Here is a 16,331-nt window from a genome sequence, read left to right as displayed (position 1 = left end):
AAATGCGCATTTTTATGATGCAATTTGTTTAAAGAAATATTAACTTGTGAAAAAGTTATGGTCTTTAAAAAGTCATGAGGGTAGTTTGTTTTGAATAAGGGTTAAATATGAAATTATTTTATAAATTAACAAAAAGTAATGAAAGTTTAAGTACCAAAATTATAAAATTTAAAATGCTAAATGGTTATAGCTTTTTAGTGGGAGCTTTTAGCTTCAATTTTTTTCTTCTAAAAGTTTAAGGGTATGTTTGGCAAAACTAGCTGGTGGCTGTTAGCTATAAGCTGGAAGCTGGTAGCTGAAGGCTGGAAGCTGGTAGCTGCTAGCTGTATTTTTTAAATTTGTTTAGGTGTTTGGCATATTAGTAGAAGCTTTTAATAAATAAAAGCCACAAAACTTGTATACGAAAGGATAAATAAAAGCAATAACTTGGATAAATAGATATCGCTAATATAATTACGTTAGAGACACCTAGCTATAAGGAGATGCCAAATAGTCTAGGATTTCTATAGTTATCGTTAATTGCATTACGTTAACGACACCTTGCTATAAGGGGATTCCAAATAGTCTAGGATTTATAGATCAACCCACCAAAAGCGATAAACACATAGGCATATAATCATGTAAGCATAGAAAACCATCAAAGTTAGATGGAATTCGCAACGAGGCCCAGAATATACATGGGAACGAAAGGACGAATTCCGGAAGAAATACCCCTACCTATTTCCTCAAAAGGAATTAGTCGACGCGTAAAATTTCGAGGACGAAATTTTTGTTACGAGGGGAGAATGTAACGATTCCGGCAAATTCAGGTATACCCTAACCGGTATATACTATTTATGTGTATTTGATAATGAATATATGAATTATAATGCGTTTATACGAGTATGTATGATTCACATTACGGATTATACTCGATTATACAGCTAATCGTATTGGAAATACGATTAACCGATTAACGGTTATTGAAGCCCGAATGAATCGAGAATTTCATTATAGACGAGATATATGATATGTAGTAATGTTTACGAAGTGTTAAAGCTTCGGGATAAGTGAATTAAAGCACAGAAAAAGAATTTCGATTTAATGGTACGTCGGTACGTTAAACGAAACCTTTAATACCAAACCAAGCAAGAGACGATCGATCAAGCCGAAAAAGATGCGCAATTATTAATAATATGATGTTTTAAGTTAATGAAAGTCATGGTTTAAGTTTTTAAAGTTTTTAAATCGGTTTTATATAAATTTCATTTTTAGCCGAAAAACTACCGTTTTAACCTCGTTTTAAGCCGAATTAAACGTTTAACCGAAAAACGATCTGAACCAGATTATCCAAAACATTATCCAGATTACAGATATCCAAATGAGTGGCCATGATTGAAAAGGCGGGTCCCACCCCACCCCTCCATGTAGTCCGATCGGATGGGGATGTTTCCCCTATCCTTTCATTTCTTTTTTCATCCAACCCTTTCAACAATCTTCATTTCCTCTCAACCCCTTGAGCTAAAAACCGAGGATTCTAGCAAGAAAAACCGAGGTAAAGATCGTGTTATGTACGTGTTTATCTTCCTTTCTCGAGTTTAATTACAAGAAAATGAGGGTTTCAAGTGAAAAATGGTGAAAAACCGAGATGAAACCGATTCTTGCATGATCAAGTGATGCATACGGGTTATACAAGGGATCTTGGTCCAAGAAAGGAGTTAAACAAACCAAAAACGAATTTTTACGGTTAAATCTTTGTTTTTAAGTCATAACCTAAACCATGAAAGAAATGGCTTGATTGTGGGTGTAACTTGCTTGGTGTGGTGTTATTGTGCTTGTAGGTGTTGTATCTAGTTGATAGCAAGGGCTAGAAAGCGAGATCCTTGCGATTTGAAGCTAGAAACACAAGGTAGTTCGGTTTTTTGTAAGATGTTGTGATTTGAACAGATTGTGATGTGTTTAGAGTTGGGTCATGAAATTTTACAGAGGTGTTAGATACATGAAAATATGAGTTCTGTGAATTTTTGGTAATTTTTGGACAAAGGATGAATATTTGGTGAATTTAATGCTCGGTTTTGGCTAAAAATGGTGAAAAGTAGTTAAATATCATGAAAAATTCTGGAAAATTGCAGATAAGCTTTTTATATCATGTAAAAGTCACACACAAAATTTTAGGTCAGTTGGAGAAGTCTAAGTAGGCTTTTCGGTTAAACAAGTTCTAGGGTTTTCTAGCTCGGTTTTAGTGAAAATGGCATGTAAAAGAAGATTTTGGTTCGGGAAAAATTACAGGGGACTATGTGGATGTCAGGGGTCATCCAGGAAAAATTTGGGATTTTTCTAAGATCGTTTGGTATTTACGACATATTTAGTGTTTTAATGGTGTTTAAAAATAGATAAATAAATTTTAAATATAAAAATTAATTTTGGAAATATTTTTATAAAATTCCCCACTGTCAAAAAGTGATTTGTGCAAAATTTCAAGATCCGGGATTAAACGAATAATTATTGGTGCAAAAACAAACTTTTAAAGCTTAAAACGCGTAAACCGGTAAAGTTCGCATAAGCGAGCTGACTGGTGTATAAAAACCCTAAAAATGAACTATTTTCATATAATTGAGTTAAATAATTAAAAATGAATCATCCGAAAATAATTCGGATGATTTGAGTAATTTTTACCCGATTTAACGGTTTCCGGTGCATTAAAGACGGAAACGGGTCCCGCGGCCAATCGGGGCGTCTAAGCCGAGCTCTAATTTCACATCTTTAATTAAATTATCAGTCAACCACTATTTTCGGGTAGTGTGTGACCAAACTCATTTTTGAAACGTAAAAACGGATAATCGTGCTAGGCACGCAAAACGGGGAAATCAAACTATTAGTAATTTTGACTGTTGAACTCTAAACGATATCACAATCTTAGTCCGGAGAAGTGTTTCTGGGTTAACATTGCCCCCGGAACGGTTACAGTACTGGGTTAACAGTGTCCCCAGATGTACCGGTTAACACGGTTAAAATTATATTAATAGTGATTATATAGTAACGAATTTAGGGATCGTATTACAGATCCGGATTAATAGCTCACATACTGTGTTACTGCTTGCGATAAGGTGAGTTTCACGAGCCCCTTTTCTGAACTGTTTTTAAATATTTTCCCGGGGCGGAAAGCATGTTACTATTGAAATGTTTAAGTACATACTGAACGCATGGATTTACGTGTATTTATAAATATTGGTTGTACGGGAATCGTACGGAATGGGTACAGTACTGGGTTAACAGTGTCCCCAGATGTCCCTAGAAGTGTTTCTGGGTTAACATTGCCCCCGGAATGGGTACTGTACTGGGTTAACAGTGTCCCCAGATGCCCCTAGAAGTGTTTCTGGGTTAACATTGCCCCCGGAACGGGTACAGTACTGGGTTAACAGAGGTTTCACTTGTGGGCTCAGCATAATTACATCGCTAATATATGATTATTATAATGATTTGACACAGTTGTTTAAATTAGTGAAACTCACCAACTATTCGTAGTTGACCCGTTTTCTTTACATGCTTTCTAGGTACTCCCAAACTGGAATAAGTGCTACATGCTTGATGATGCGTGCTTTTTGTGGAAGCTTAGTGATCATTTTGTATTAAATATGTTAATGTACTGTTGGTAAAACCTATGTGTAACGCCTAGACGGTAACTAAACTCGGAACAATGTAATATGATGTGAATTAATGTAGCGGTGTTTTCTTTATAAGCAATGCTGTTGATATCAGACGTGTCTGTTGCATCCCGTTTACGTTTCCGTTGCAGTTACGGGGTGTTACAGGTGTATTAGATAAAAATGTATAGAATGAGTGAGGTTTTTTTTTATTTGAAAGTGTGTATGATTTCGGTTAATATAAAGAGATAAAAAAAATGTTTAATACCTTGAGTATGTTTGGCAAAACTAGTTGGTAGCTATAGTTGGAAGCTGTAGCTGGTAGCTGTAGTTTTTTATAAATATTTAGGTGTTTGGCAGAGTAGCTGGAGTTTTTAATAAAACTAGTTGGGTGCTCGCGCGGTGCATCGTTCTAATCCAAAACCTATTCTAACTTGACCATTTTCGACTCAAACCGTACCAACACGAACCGAACTAAATTAGCCCTTGTTGCATCGACTCGTTCGACCCTAATTTGGTCTTGCACATGACATGGGCTTGCCTGACTCGACTGTTGCTGATCCTAACAAATAATCACATAAAATGCTAATTTTTTTAAAGTTAAAGAAGTATAATAATATGATACTCAAATTAAAGAGAATAAAATGCGCATTTTTATGATGCAATTTGTTTAAAGAAATATTAACTTGTGAAAAAGTTATGGTCTTTAAAAAGTCATGAGGGTAGTTTGTTTTGAATAAGGGTTAAATATGAAATTATTTTATAAACTAACAAAAAGTAATGAAAGTTTAAGTACCAAAATTATAAAATTTAAAATGCTAAATGGTTATAGCTTTTTAGTGGGAGCTTTTAGCTTCAATTTTTTTCTTCTAAAAGTTTAAGGGTATGTTTGGCAAAACTAGCTGGTGGCTGTTAGCTATAAGCTGGAAGCTGGTAGCTGAAGGCTGGAAGCTGGTAGCTGCTAGCTGTATTTTTTAAATTTGTTTAGGTGTTTGGCAGATTAGTAGAAGCTTTTAATAAAACTAGCTGGGTGCCCGCGTGGTGCGGCGGAATGGGCGCACAACCTAATATCAACCGCATAATTAGTGTCGGTACATGATTCACTTGATGACAGTGCATGCATAACCTGAATGTAGACGTGTAATTCATGGAAAGGCTGTAAGTGTGTAACTGATGGCGAAAATCAAGAAACAAAGCTGAAATATACAGTAATTTCAAAAATAATTTTTTAAACCAACCTATTTTGATATGAACCCCTCTCTGAACATGCACCGTTCTAATCTGAAACATGTTCTGACCTGACCATTTTCGACTCAATAACGTACCAACACGAACCGAACTAATTTAACCCTTTTTGTATCGACTCGTTCTGACCCTAATTTGGTCTTACACATGACTCAAGTTCATCTGACTCGACTCCTAATTTGGTCTTACACATGACTCGTGCTCACCTGACTCAACTTGTTACCGATCATAACCGATAATCACGTAGTATGTTAATTTTTTAAAGTTAAAGAAGTATAACAATATTATACTCAAATTAAAGAAAATAAAATGCTCGTTTTTATGATGTAATTTGTTTAAAAAATTATTAACGTGTGAAAAAGTTACGCCCCTTAAAAAAGTCGTGGGGATAGTTAGTTTTGAATAAGGGTTGAATGTGTAACTATTATATAAATTAACAAAAGTTGATAGAAGTTCAAGTACTAAACTTGTAAATTCAAATGTAAAAGCTTGTAGCTAGCTTTTTCTCAAACGCTACCAATACTAGCGTTCAAATATGGAGCTTTTTCTATCAATTTATAAGCTTAAAGCTGCTTCTACCAAACAAAGCTTTTTACTAAATATGAGTTTTTTCTTAAAAGCTTAAAAAGCTTGAAGCTACTAAAAGCTCTTAAAAGCTCCTTGCCAAACATACCCTAAAACTACTCCAATCATTCACTCGCCAATCACATCGGACAGCCTTTTTTTTTATAATCATCGTAACATCATTCATCCCGACGTATTCCGCAACCTACTACATCTAAAATCGATATCGTACCATTTAAAATAATTAAAATTTAATAATTTTTGTAATCTCAGCCAAACACTACTGATGTCGTTAGCGTAAGTCGTCAGTCAATCCAAATTAGACGATGACGGAGTCTTTGATCCGATCAGTCGTCGAAGCCATTCATTCCACTCCCACTCAGGCCGTCCTCTACTTCTCCGGCGGCGCTTCTCAGGTACTCTATTCCAATCCCACACTATTACATCAAATCACACCTCACACATGTATTATATATATAATTATTCAGGCCTTAGGTTGGCTGGCATCTGTTCCTGGAGCTTCAAACACACTTCTCGAAGTCATCGTTCCCTATTCTCGGATGTCATTGATCCAATTGCTTGGCAAGGTGTCTCAATTTTCTTATATTGAGTTATTTTATATTTTGTTTTGCTTAGGGTTTTGATTTGTTACCAGGCGCCCGTTCAGTTTACTAGTAAGGAAACTGCTGAAGATATGGCGTTGGCGGCTTATAATCGGGCTCTAAAGCTATCTAAACCCGGTACATGTCGTAGTTATTTTGTGGTTATGTACATGCTGAGTGCTAAACAATTAGTGCGGAAAGATATTGGAGATCGGTATAATATTTGAGTTATCGGTTATTGCGGTGGGATGTCGGTAGTATCATGCAGAATTTATATTATATAGCGATTTAACACCACCAGTTCAGTATACTCGCCTGCTATTAACAAATTAACCTTTTGCAACTTGCAAAACACTAACAATCACAGCAAGTAAGAACTGATTCAGACTAAAAACACTAAATATTGACAATTAAGACTTCAAAAAATGATAACAGGAAAATCGCTGATATCGGTTAATATTACCAATGTTGTCGGTACCGATATCAACTGCCTAGGTTATGTGCTTTGTTGTTTGTGATTAATATTATTATTCTGAAGTTTGAATTAATGAAGTCTTTAACATACATAGGTTTTATTTTCTATAGGTTCTCCAGTAGTAGGTGTGGGATTTACAGGTTCTTTAGTTACCACACATCCGAAACTTGGCGATCACAGGTATATTTTTGTAATCTATATAGTTATAGCTTTTGATTGTGTGCATTCTGTATATACATACATGCATATGTACATATATGCATATGTACATATATGCATAGATATATAATCAGTGTTTTCATTCAGTATTGTGTTTCATTTATAGGTTTCACTTGTCAACACGGACTTCTAACCGTCTATGGTCTTCATCAGTAACTTTATCAAAGGTCAGGTTTATTTTCTAGAACCGAATTGATGCAATCATGATATTGGATTTAATGTTTAACATATATAAGAAGTTTCAAAGATATGTGTGATTTTAAATAGGGTTGTTGCAGGGTTTGAGAAGCCGAGAGCAAGAAGAACGAGTATCAAGCCAAGTTTTACTCAAGGTAAGTGAATAGTTATATCTTGAGTTGTTTCTGTGAATGCTACACGTACGTATATGAACGCACATAAACGAAAAAATACCAATTAAAAGAAACTGAAGTTTGAACATCAATTAGTTGGGCCTAAAAAACGAGTAAAACTTCACTAAATTGTAAGTAATGGGTGACATCTTCATTTCATAAACTAGACTAAAGTATAAAGGGCCTAAAAAATTAAGTGAAAGTATTAATCGATGTAAATGAACAAACGTAAACGAAAGTTTACGAACATAAATGAATGAATAAGGCATGTGTCCATGTTCGTTCATTTAACAAAAAGAACAAAAACTTTGTTCATGTTTTTTCGTTTTCTAGATAAACGAATGGTTCAACGAACGTTCAGTTTGCTTGCAGGCCTAATATAGTCATTTATATGTTCATAATTTATGAACGACTAAAACTGTGTCGCTTTGCTGACGAAACAGGCAATTGCAGATGCTTGCAATGTTTCAAATTCAACGTTCTTTGCTTCAGATTTAACCGAACACGAAATTTCTACTGAAAGAGAGCAATGCTTTGATGAAGACCAAGAACTAGAACAATTAATAAATGGCAAAATATGCTTCAGAATCTACCCATTTTCAAATGGTAAGATTCAGTAAGTATTTTCCTGGAATAACATGTCAATATTAAATATATGATTTATTTTTTGTCTTCAGTTAATCTTTATTATGAAGTCAGTGTTTTACAGGTACACAAACTTCAAGTGGAGAAAGAAAAGTAATTCTTTCTGGCTCGTTTAACCCTCTACACGATGGTCACCTTAAGCTGTTGGAAGTTGCAATGAGGTGTGTTGAAATTTGACCTGTGGTTGACTTTTTAAAGTATCATGATATTTGTTTATTGAATATTGTTTTCTTAAAAATATTTTTAACAGATGATTAATATATGCAGCCTCTGTAGTGATGGTTACCCGTGCTTCGAGTTGTCAGCAGTAAACGCAGATAAACCGCCACTGACTGTGGCACAGATTAAAGACCGTGTTAAACAATTTGAAAAGGCTGGTGAGACTTTGTTATATATATGTATATATGTTTTCATATAAGTTCTAAGTTTTGAGTAAATTACATTTTTCGTCCTTTAAGGTATATAGCAAGTTTCACTTTTCATCTTTAAACTACGAAATAACCGGAACCATAATGTTCATATTTTTACGTCCTTTCCACCACGTTTGTTTTTTCTGTTAACTCCAGTATAGCAAGTTTCACTTTTCATCTTTAAACTACGAAATAACCGGAACCATAATGTTCATATTTTTACGTCCTTTCCACCGCGTTTGTTTTTTCTGTTAACTCCAGTCGTGTGGTTTTCACATGAGGGTAGTTTTGTCATTTTATCCCATACCTACATACTTTACAGGACCAAAATACCCTGATGTGAGATGCACATGAGGGCAGTTTTGTCATTTTACAAACTTAAAAAGAGCAAAATACCCTCATGTGAAGTGCACATACAGAAAAAACTTAATGTCCATTAGCAGAAAGGACGTAAACTAGGGGTGGCAATCTTGAACCAAACTCTTTCAAATGAGTCAGTTTGAGTTGTTTTAAAAATTAAATGGGTTGGTTTGGGTAAAAGATTTAAACTAAATGGGTCAAAATGAGTCATTTGAAATTCTATCCTTTTTATTTTTAGGTTAAAATGGGTCGATGTGGGTTAGTGTCCTAAGGGAATGTGGCAGGTTTCGGGTTTCAGATTGGAACGGGTTCGGTTCAGGTTTCAAGCTAACACGAGTTTTCACACGGAACGGGTTGGGTTTTTGGTTTCTTTTGTTTTTTTGGGGTCGATTCTGGACTCGTTTTTGTCTGTTTTTTCAGTTTTGTTTTTGTTCGGTTTGAATTCTTTTAGTTTCGTTTTGATTGATTTTTTCGATTTCGATTGATGTGGTTCGGTTTTGGCTTTTTGTTGCATTTTCCTTGATTTTTTCGGTTTCGGTTCGATTCTTAGTGTTTTTTTTTTGTTTTTTTATGGAGCAAGGACAACGTAAGAAACATTTTAGTGTTTATACTTTTTTTGTTTATGATTTATATTTTAAGTTATAATTTTTTTATTATTATTTTTGAATATTTGTTTGAGGGTTTTTGATCTTAATAGAAAACCCCTAAAAAAATTTAAAAAAAAAATCATAACTTAAAATACAAATAAAAAACAAAAAATCTAAAAAAACTAAAATGTTTCCGCCTTTATTCTCGTTCACAAAAAAAAACCTCAAAACCCGGTCTGATTCTAACCTATTCCGACCCAAACCAATACAACCCTGTTTTTAATTGACCCGTTCTGATCCAAACTCGTTTTGACCCATGACTCGTTTCAACCCATGACTTGTTCGACCCAACCCAACCCATTTGCCACCTCTAATGTAAACATATGAACATAAAGGATGGTAATGTTATTTCCTTAGTTTAAAGACGAAAAATGAAATTTGCTATATACTTAATAGACCAAAATATCCTCATGTGCGGTGCACATGACTGTAGTTAAACAGAAAAAACTAGCGCTCATTAGTGTAAAGGACGTAACATATGAACATCGAAGTTTTCTGTTATTTCCTTAGTTTAAGGATGAAAAGTGAAGTTTGTTATATACTTAAAGGACAAAGACTGTAGCATTTCATTAAACTTATTTACCGAATTGATATAAAAGTTGGTATAAAATGTGTTGCAAATACAGGACAGACAGTTATTATTTCAAACCAGCCATATTTTTACAAAAAAGCGGAGCTTTTTCCTGGCAGTGCTTTTGTAATCGGTGCTGATACTGCTGCAAGGCTTATAAATGTAGTAACATCTTCAATATTTTTTTACCAACCTTTTCAATTTTTTTACTATTTCTTGTTTTTAAGTTTATTTCATTCTGTTTATTTCTTTGCAGCCAAAGTACTATGGTGGCAGCTATGAGAATATGATAGAGACACTCCTCAGATGTAAAATAACAGGATCCACTTTCCTAGTAGGTGGTAGGAACATGGATGGTGTTTTCAAGGTTTGACCACATTGCATGAATCTTAATTTGCATCAAATTTGATCTTGTTACATAATGGTATTTAAGATGGTATTGTTGCAGGTTTTGGATGATTTTAACATCCCTGATGAGTTAAAAGACATGTTTATTTCAATACCAACGGACAAGTTTCGAATGGATATTTCATCAACTGAAATAAGGAAAAGCCGAGGATTATAATCACACCAGTCCAGGTTACTTTGCTAACTTTAGTGAAGAATCTTTCTATGTTGTTTAATACTAAGTTGTTATTTCTAGTGTAAACAAATTTATGTCAAGCTGCAATAAAGGCTTCTGACTTCTTTTTCTATGGTGGTTAATAATGTGGATACTTGTGGTTGTGGGCTGTGGCTAGATTTTATGGATGGTGTCTAGCTGCATAGTTTGTTTTAAGGGGGTTGATGATCGTGTTAGACTGTTGGGATGGCTGGAAGCCGGGAAGGCATCGACCGTATCTCTAATATGATCCATGTACCATTTCTATAAACACGTCAAAGAGGATGGATGATCTGTTGTAAAACAGGTTGGTCAGTTCTAGTGAAATATAAAATTTTTATTCTTATTTTAAACGGGTTAACTGTAGTCTGTAGACATTCAATTAACAACCGATTCATCTTCCCACTTATTCACTACAAGTAAACTGAGCTTTAGCGGCGACAACAGTCGTCGCTAAAGGTCCTGAAAGTCGTCGGTAAAAGAACCTAACACTTTTAGCGGCGACGTTAAAGTGTAGCCGCTAACGTTCCGTCGCTAAGGTCTTAATGCCGCCGCTAATAGTCTATAGTCGCCGCTAAAACTTTTCGTCGCTAAAGATGTTGCCAGCTAGATTCCGAGGACCTTTTTTTTTTTTTTTTTTGCATTTTCAACTTTTTGCTGCTAGATCAAATATGTGCAGATGTTTTCCAAACACATACAACACCATTAGATTTATATAATTAAACAAAAGTATATAAAGGTCAAATGTTTTGTTTTAGCTAAATATACAGTATTTTGAGTTTTCTTCACTCTTTCCCACGGCTCAAACTTATTCCCGATTAACTCTTCAAACAGTTTAGCGAACTCTACATTATCCCATTCTTCATCCCGTTCTACAGCTTGCATTTCAGCATAAAGTTTCCCCTTTTCATGTATGTTTTAATCTACAAGAAGTTAAAAAAACCCATGAACGAGACATTCTTGTTTATGTCCATTTGATAAGGAAATAAACGTTTTTGTGTTCAATTATAATTAAAGAACATCAACTGAAAGTAGTAGACGAATGAATAACAAACATTTACGAACATAAAAAACAAAAGAAACAACTGTTCATGTCCATTCACTTAACGTGCGGTTCGTTTACGGACAAGGTAACCATTAATGAAAGGAAAGTCAAAACTATTTAGATTTTAGGTTTTCCACATATTATATTTAAATTTAGTTGTTTAGTGCAAAATTATTTAGTGATTATATTAGATTTAATCATACTTTATATACTAGGGAAAAATATAAACATATACTGTCAACAAACAGCCAATTTGAGATTTTGCAACCTGCTTTTACTTAGTCCATTTGGTATTCAATGTGAATACACAAGAAACAGTCTGGTCCAGTTTATACGGTTTGTTTTTCGTATAAACCAGAAACCAAACCGGTCGTTATGGTTTAAAATTGTTAAACCGACCAAGGGAAAACAAAATTAAGAAACCGACCGCGAACCATACCAATGACCAGTTTGGATGGTTTCACGGTTTTAAACCAAGCCATGAACACCCCTAGTCATTACAGTTATCAAAATAAAAACTAAAATGATACCTTATGTATCTACAAAAGTAAGTTCATACGATGCAATAATACAAGACCGACAGCTGCAAATGGAATTGAAGAAACACAGTGTAACACCCCGGCTAAAGCGGAATACGCCCGAGTGTGACGTACAGATTGCCCAAAACACATGTGACACTATTAAGTGACAGTTATATCATTAATTCATTCAAATCCCAAGTACACAAGTTGTTCAATAAGACAAATATAAAGGATGAAATAAAACACATGACTTCTTTGTTTATTATTGAAATAACCTAACTTCTAGTTTCGCCATTTCATCCTCTAATGTAAGTATCTGTAGCATATATATAAAATAAAGTCAACTAATTGAATAGTTGGTGAGTTCACACAAGTTTGATACGAGTACATAAAAACCATACAATTCCATGAAAAACTTAGTGTAGTAATAGCGCAAGCAATGTATTTTCCATTTGGTAACAACCAAATGTACTCGGATCGGGGGTGATCGGGGGTCCCTATTCCACTCATAACATCGAGGTCCTGAGTGCATAGGGGGCGTATGATCATACTTATTGAGGAAACCATGAGCAAGTAATCTTTGAGCAAGTAAGCAAATAAACACACAAGTCCATGTAACGAATTGTAGTTTGTAATAATAAATAAACGAAATTGAATTGTTGATAGGATATATATGCTACCACCAAAATAGTTAAAAAGGTAAAAGGGGGTGTGAGAAACTCATCTTGAAGTTGAAGACAAAGTTGAAATAAACCGAAAGTGCGTAAATGAAACTGAAGCAATTGAACGTCACGAACTAGAATTACAAGTACAAAATCAATATTAACTAACGACTTATAAAAGGTAGATAAATCGGGTTGTCGGGATTTTTATATATTTTTCATCATTTTATGAAGTTTGATATTATAATATTATAATATTGTTTTAATGAAATTTTAACGAATTATTAAATCTAATGTTTTTAAATTACAAATTAATGTTAAGTTTGGATATTATAAAGGTTATAGAAAAATTGGTGTTAACGATATATTTTATTTTGAAAACGAAAGTGCTAACGAATTATAAAGTTTAATGAATGAAACATAATATATATAATTTGAAAGATTGGTTTTTAGGTGGCAAGTCATAGATGTGGTTTAAAACTAATTTTGTTTAACTTAATATAATTTTATTTGAGTTATATATTTTATTTTGGTTAATATATATTAAAGAAAAGGTTTTAAAGAAAAAAAAAACAAAACAATATAAATACTCTGACCCGGGTTCGAACCCGGGTCCTCTGGTTATAAAACTCACAAACTAACCAACGGACCAACTTGTTAGTTTTGTTAAAATACCAAAAACAAATATATATAAAATATGATACGAGTTCATCTTCTGCATTATAACCCTAGAAATTCAAAATGTTAAACCACTCCATGGTTGATCAAATTAAGTTAGGGACTTTGTTATACGGCTAAAACTAATCAATTTGCATATAAATATTACCTTTACATGTTATGAACTAATGATGAACGGAGCTCGCCGGAAAAAGAAACTTTAACGATTGATATTGGTTTATATAGAGTATATTAGTTTGGATTGATGAGTGTGACGAGTTTAGATATTGTGTTGGGTCGTATTTATACTAACAATTAGAGCGTAAGATGATTAATGGGTGTTAATTGATCGTTAATGGTTTTAAAGAATTCCGGCCGTTTCATCGACGGTTACGGGCTTGATTGAGAGTTATTATAGCGATATAACTTATCAATAACGTACCTTGGGTCCAGGTCTAACGTCAATACATGATTTAATTGTGTCGAAACGGGTTAAAACTAAAAAAATAAAAGAAAAGAAAAGAATCGCCGAAGTCGGGATTCCGGCCGCCAGAATCTTTCGCCTGGAAAATGGGCTGACAGGGGAAAGGGACAACTGGGTTGGGATAAATATTGTAACATCCCAAAATTTCTAAAATAATGTTTAATATATTATTCGCGTCGGGTGAAATAAACGAGTTAGTGGAACGATAATAATAATAATAATAATAATAATAATAATAATAATAATATGAAAGAGTAAGTAGGAAAATTAGAAGAGATTAGTTATGGACTAATTAAGATGGATTAAGGGGAATGGGCCTTAGGTCCATGGGCTTTAAGGGATATAAATATCCCCTAAACCATCCTAAAACCCTAAATCCTCACACTTTCCATCTTATTCTCTTCACACTCAAAACATACACATACACCTACACATAAACATTCGGCCGAGAGTGGAAGGTGAGATCCAAGCCAAACAAGCATCGATTCTTGATATATTCTCGTGATACAAGATAGATTCGAGGCCTAAAGTTCATAACCAAGCTATACCGTAACCTCCAAACGCGTTAAAGGTATGTTCTTCATGTTAAAGTTTACGTTTTCATGAACGGTTAGCCTTGAGACTTAAACCAATAGTAGATCGGGTCTAAACTAGTATTAAAGTAGCAAACTTAATGTTAAAATGAACCTAACGAATCTGCGGTTATGAGCGGCCCGTTAAAGAAAACCTTATTGAACGTTTTAAGCCTAAAGGTCCAAACTTTATGCTTTCCGGGTCAGGTTTTATCCGAAAATGAACATGAGAACGTTTACGGGTTGGTTATTATCGTATACAAGAATTAGACGTTAAAACGAAGGTGATTATAGGGAGTCATGAATGAACCGTAGCTATCGCTGGGCAACATCGCTATAAGCAAATTCGCCGTAGACAACTTCGCTACGCCAAGTTCGCTTAATGCCAAGTTCGCTTAACGCTAAGTTCGCTGAATGCTAAGTTCGCTTAACTTAGGTTCGCTTAAGTTAAGTTCGCCTAACATGCATGTTCGCTTACATTAAGGTGACGAATCGGATAGCAAATCAGACTTTATTCGTTATGAAGAATGGGTTGGCGAATTAGAAAATAAATTAATATCCTAATGGAAAATGTGTTAAGACAGTTATTGTAAATAAAATTTTTCCAAGCTGACCTGGCAGCTCGACCCCAGCCAGGGGCTCTGCCCCTTGGACCCTGCTAGGGGCTGCCGCCCCTAGGACCCCACTGCCAGGGGCGCTGCCCCCGGACCCCGGTTCGTTGAGGGTATTAATTAAACTAGAAACGCGATATGGAAAATGATAGTGATCAATACGCATAATTGTTATAAGTTAGCCGTGCACAGCCAAAGAAAGGAGTAACCATTAACGGAAGAAGTAGCCGAGTTCAAGTGAGTTTCTAGCCCCATTTCCTTGTTATGTTTTCGGGGCTGTGTGCATACTCGATGTGAAGTGTGAATACACTTACCTTAAGTGGTAAGTGTATGCTATAGATGATATACCAAGTAGCTAATATATAATGCTTGCCGGTGCGTGAACGATCTTCGGATATTGCACGTATCGCTAAGGATAGTGACTGTCAAGTGGTTATTAGTGTGTATTGATTGTTGATGTGACTTGCTTATTATGTAAATGATGAAATGATAGGAAGTGTGTTGTAGACAAGTAGATGATAGTGTGATACAAGTGGTAAGGGGTCTATTAAGAGTGTTAGTGGCATGACGATAGTACGTGGTAGGGTAAGCCTATACGTGCCTTCGTTATTTAAGTGGCATAATGTGAGTGCGTGGTAGGGTAAGCCTATACTTGTCCTCGTTATTAAGTGGCATAACGTGAGTGCGTGGTAGGGTAAGCCTACATGCGTCCTCGTTATTAAGTGGCATAACGGGAGTGCGTGGGAGGGCAAGCCTCAATGTGCTTCCGTAAACAAGTGGCTAAGTGGTTAGGGGCAGTTACGTGGTTAAGTGGTAAGGTGAACTGGTTAGATAGTGGATTATGTGTCTTCGGATATATATATGATGTATGAAGTGGTTGTATGATGAGTTGCTTGATTAACTAGAACTCACTCAGCGTAGCTGACTTTTAGTATACACGTAGGTGATTTGATTAAAGAGTTGACATGAGGTTGGCACATGGCATGGATTGAACGGCTGGCATCTGAAGATATAAAGAAAAGAGGTTTAAATATAATGTTTCGGGTTATGGTATCAAAGAAAAGGATTTAATGTTTTGTAACGAATGGATGATGTTTTATATTCCGCGAAAAGTTTTAATGAACTCTGATTTGTAAGAACTGTGTTTATGAGTAAATCCAACGTTAAAGTGAGGCACTGGGAACGGGGCCTTACAAATATTAATATTATTATAATTTGAATAATTTATAGTTTCACCCCTTATATTTTCATAACTCTTTTAAATCTTAATTAAACTATAATTACATCTTGAACCTTGTATTTTTGAATGTTATATAAACGCCGTAAAAGTTTATAAACTTAGCTATTTTTTGTATATACTTGGATGGATCGAGACTCGTTTAAGTACAACCTTAAATGCCGAAGTTTTGTTATTGAACAATACGAAATAGAAAAACAACGAATTGTATTTATAACACGTCGTAAATA

At 34.7% G+C, this 16,331-nt stretch overlaps 1 protein-coding gene across 2 annotated transcripts; it reads left to right on the top strand.

Moving 5' to 3' along the window:
• The first annotated feature begins 5,725 nt into the window (after nucleotides 1–5,725).
• Nucleotides 5,726–10,375, top strand: LOC143568916 (uncharacterized). Of its 2 annotated transcripts, none has more exons than XM_077054945.1 (12): nucleotides 5,726–5,848; nucleotides 5,921–6,019; nucleotides 6,088–6,172; nucleotides 6,620–6,689; nucleotides 6,835–6,895; nucleotides 7,007–7,060; nucleotides 7,522–7,684; nucleotides 7,788–7,884; nucleotides 7,991–8,100; nucleotides 9,767–9,873; nucleotides 9,968–10,078; nucleotides 10,160–10,375. In XM_077054945.1, exons 1-12 carry the CDS (start codon nucleotides 5,759–5,761, stop codon nucleotides 10,274–10,276), a joined length of 1,164 nt encoding a protein of 387 aa, XP_076911060.1. In that variant the 5' UTR covers nucleotides 5,726–5,758; the 3' UTR covers nucleotides 10,277–10,375. The 2 variants fall into 2 exon arrangements, with proteins under 2 accessions (XP_076911060.1, XP_076911059.1); XM_077054944.1 differs by having other exon boundaries at nucleotides 7,522–7,694; nucleotides 7,774–7,884.
• Nucleotides 10,376–16,331: the final 5,956 nt, after the last annotated feature.

The sequence above is a fragment of the Bidens hawaiensis genome, unplaced genomic scaffold, assembly GCF_021521415.1.
Source record: "Bidens hawaiensis isolate Kalapana, Puna unplaced genomic scaffold, B.hawaiensis_p1.1 tig00024247_1, whole genome shotgun sequence".
Classification (NCBI taxonomy): Eukaryota; Viridiplantae; Streptophyta; class Magnoliopsida; order Asterales; family Asteraceae; genus Bidens; species Bidens hawaiensis.
The sequence above is the reverse complement of the archived record's forward strand: the minus strand, read 5'-3'. Positions and strand labels throughout refer to the sequence as shown.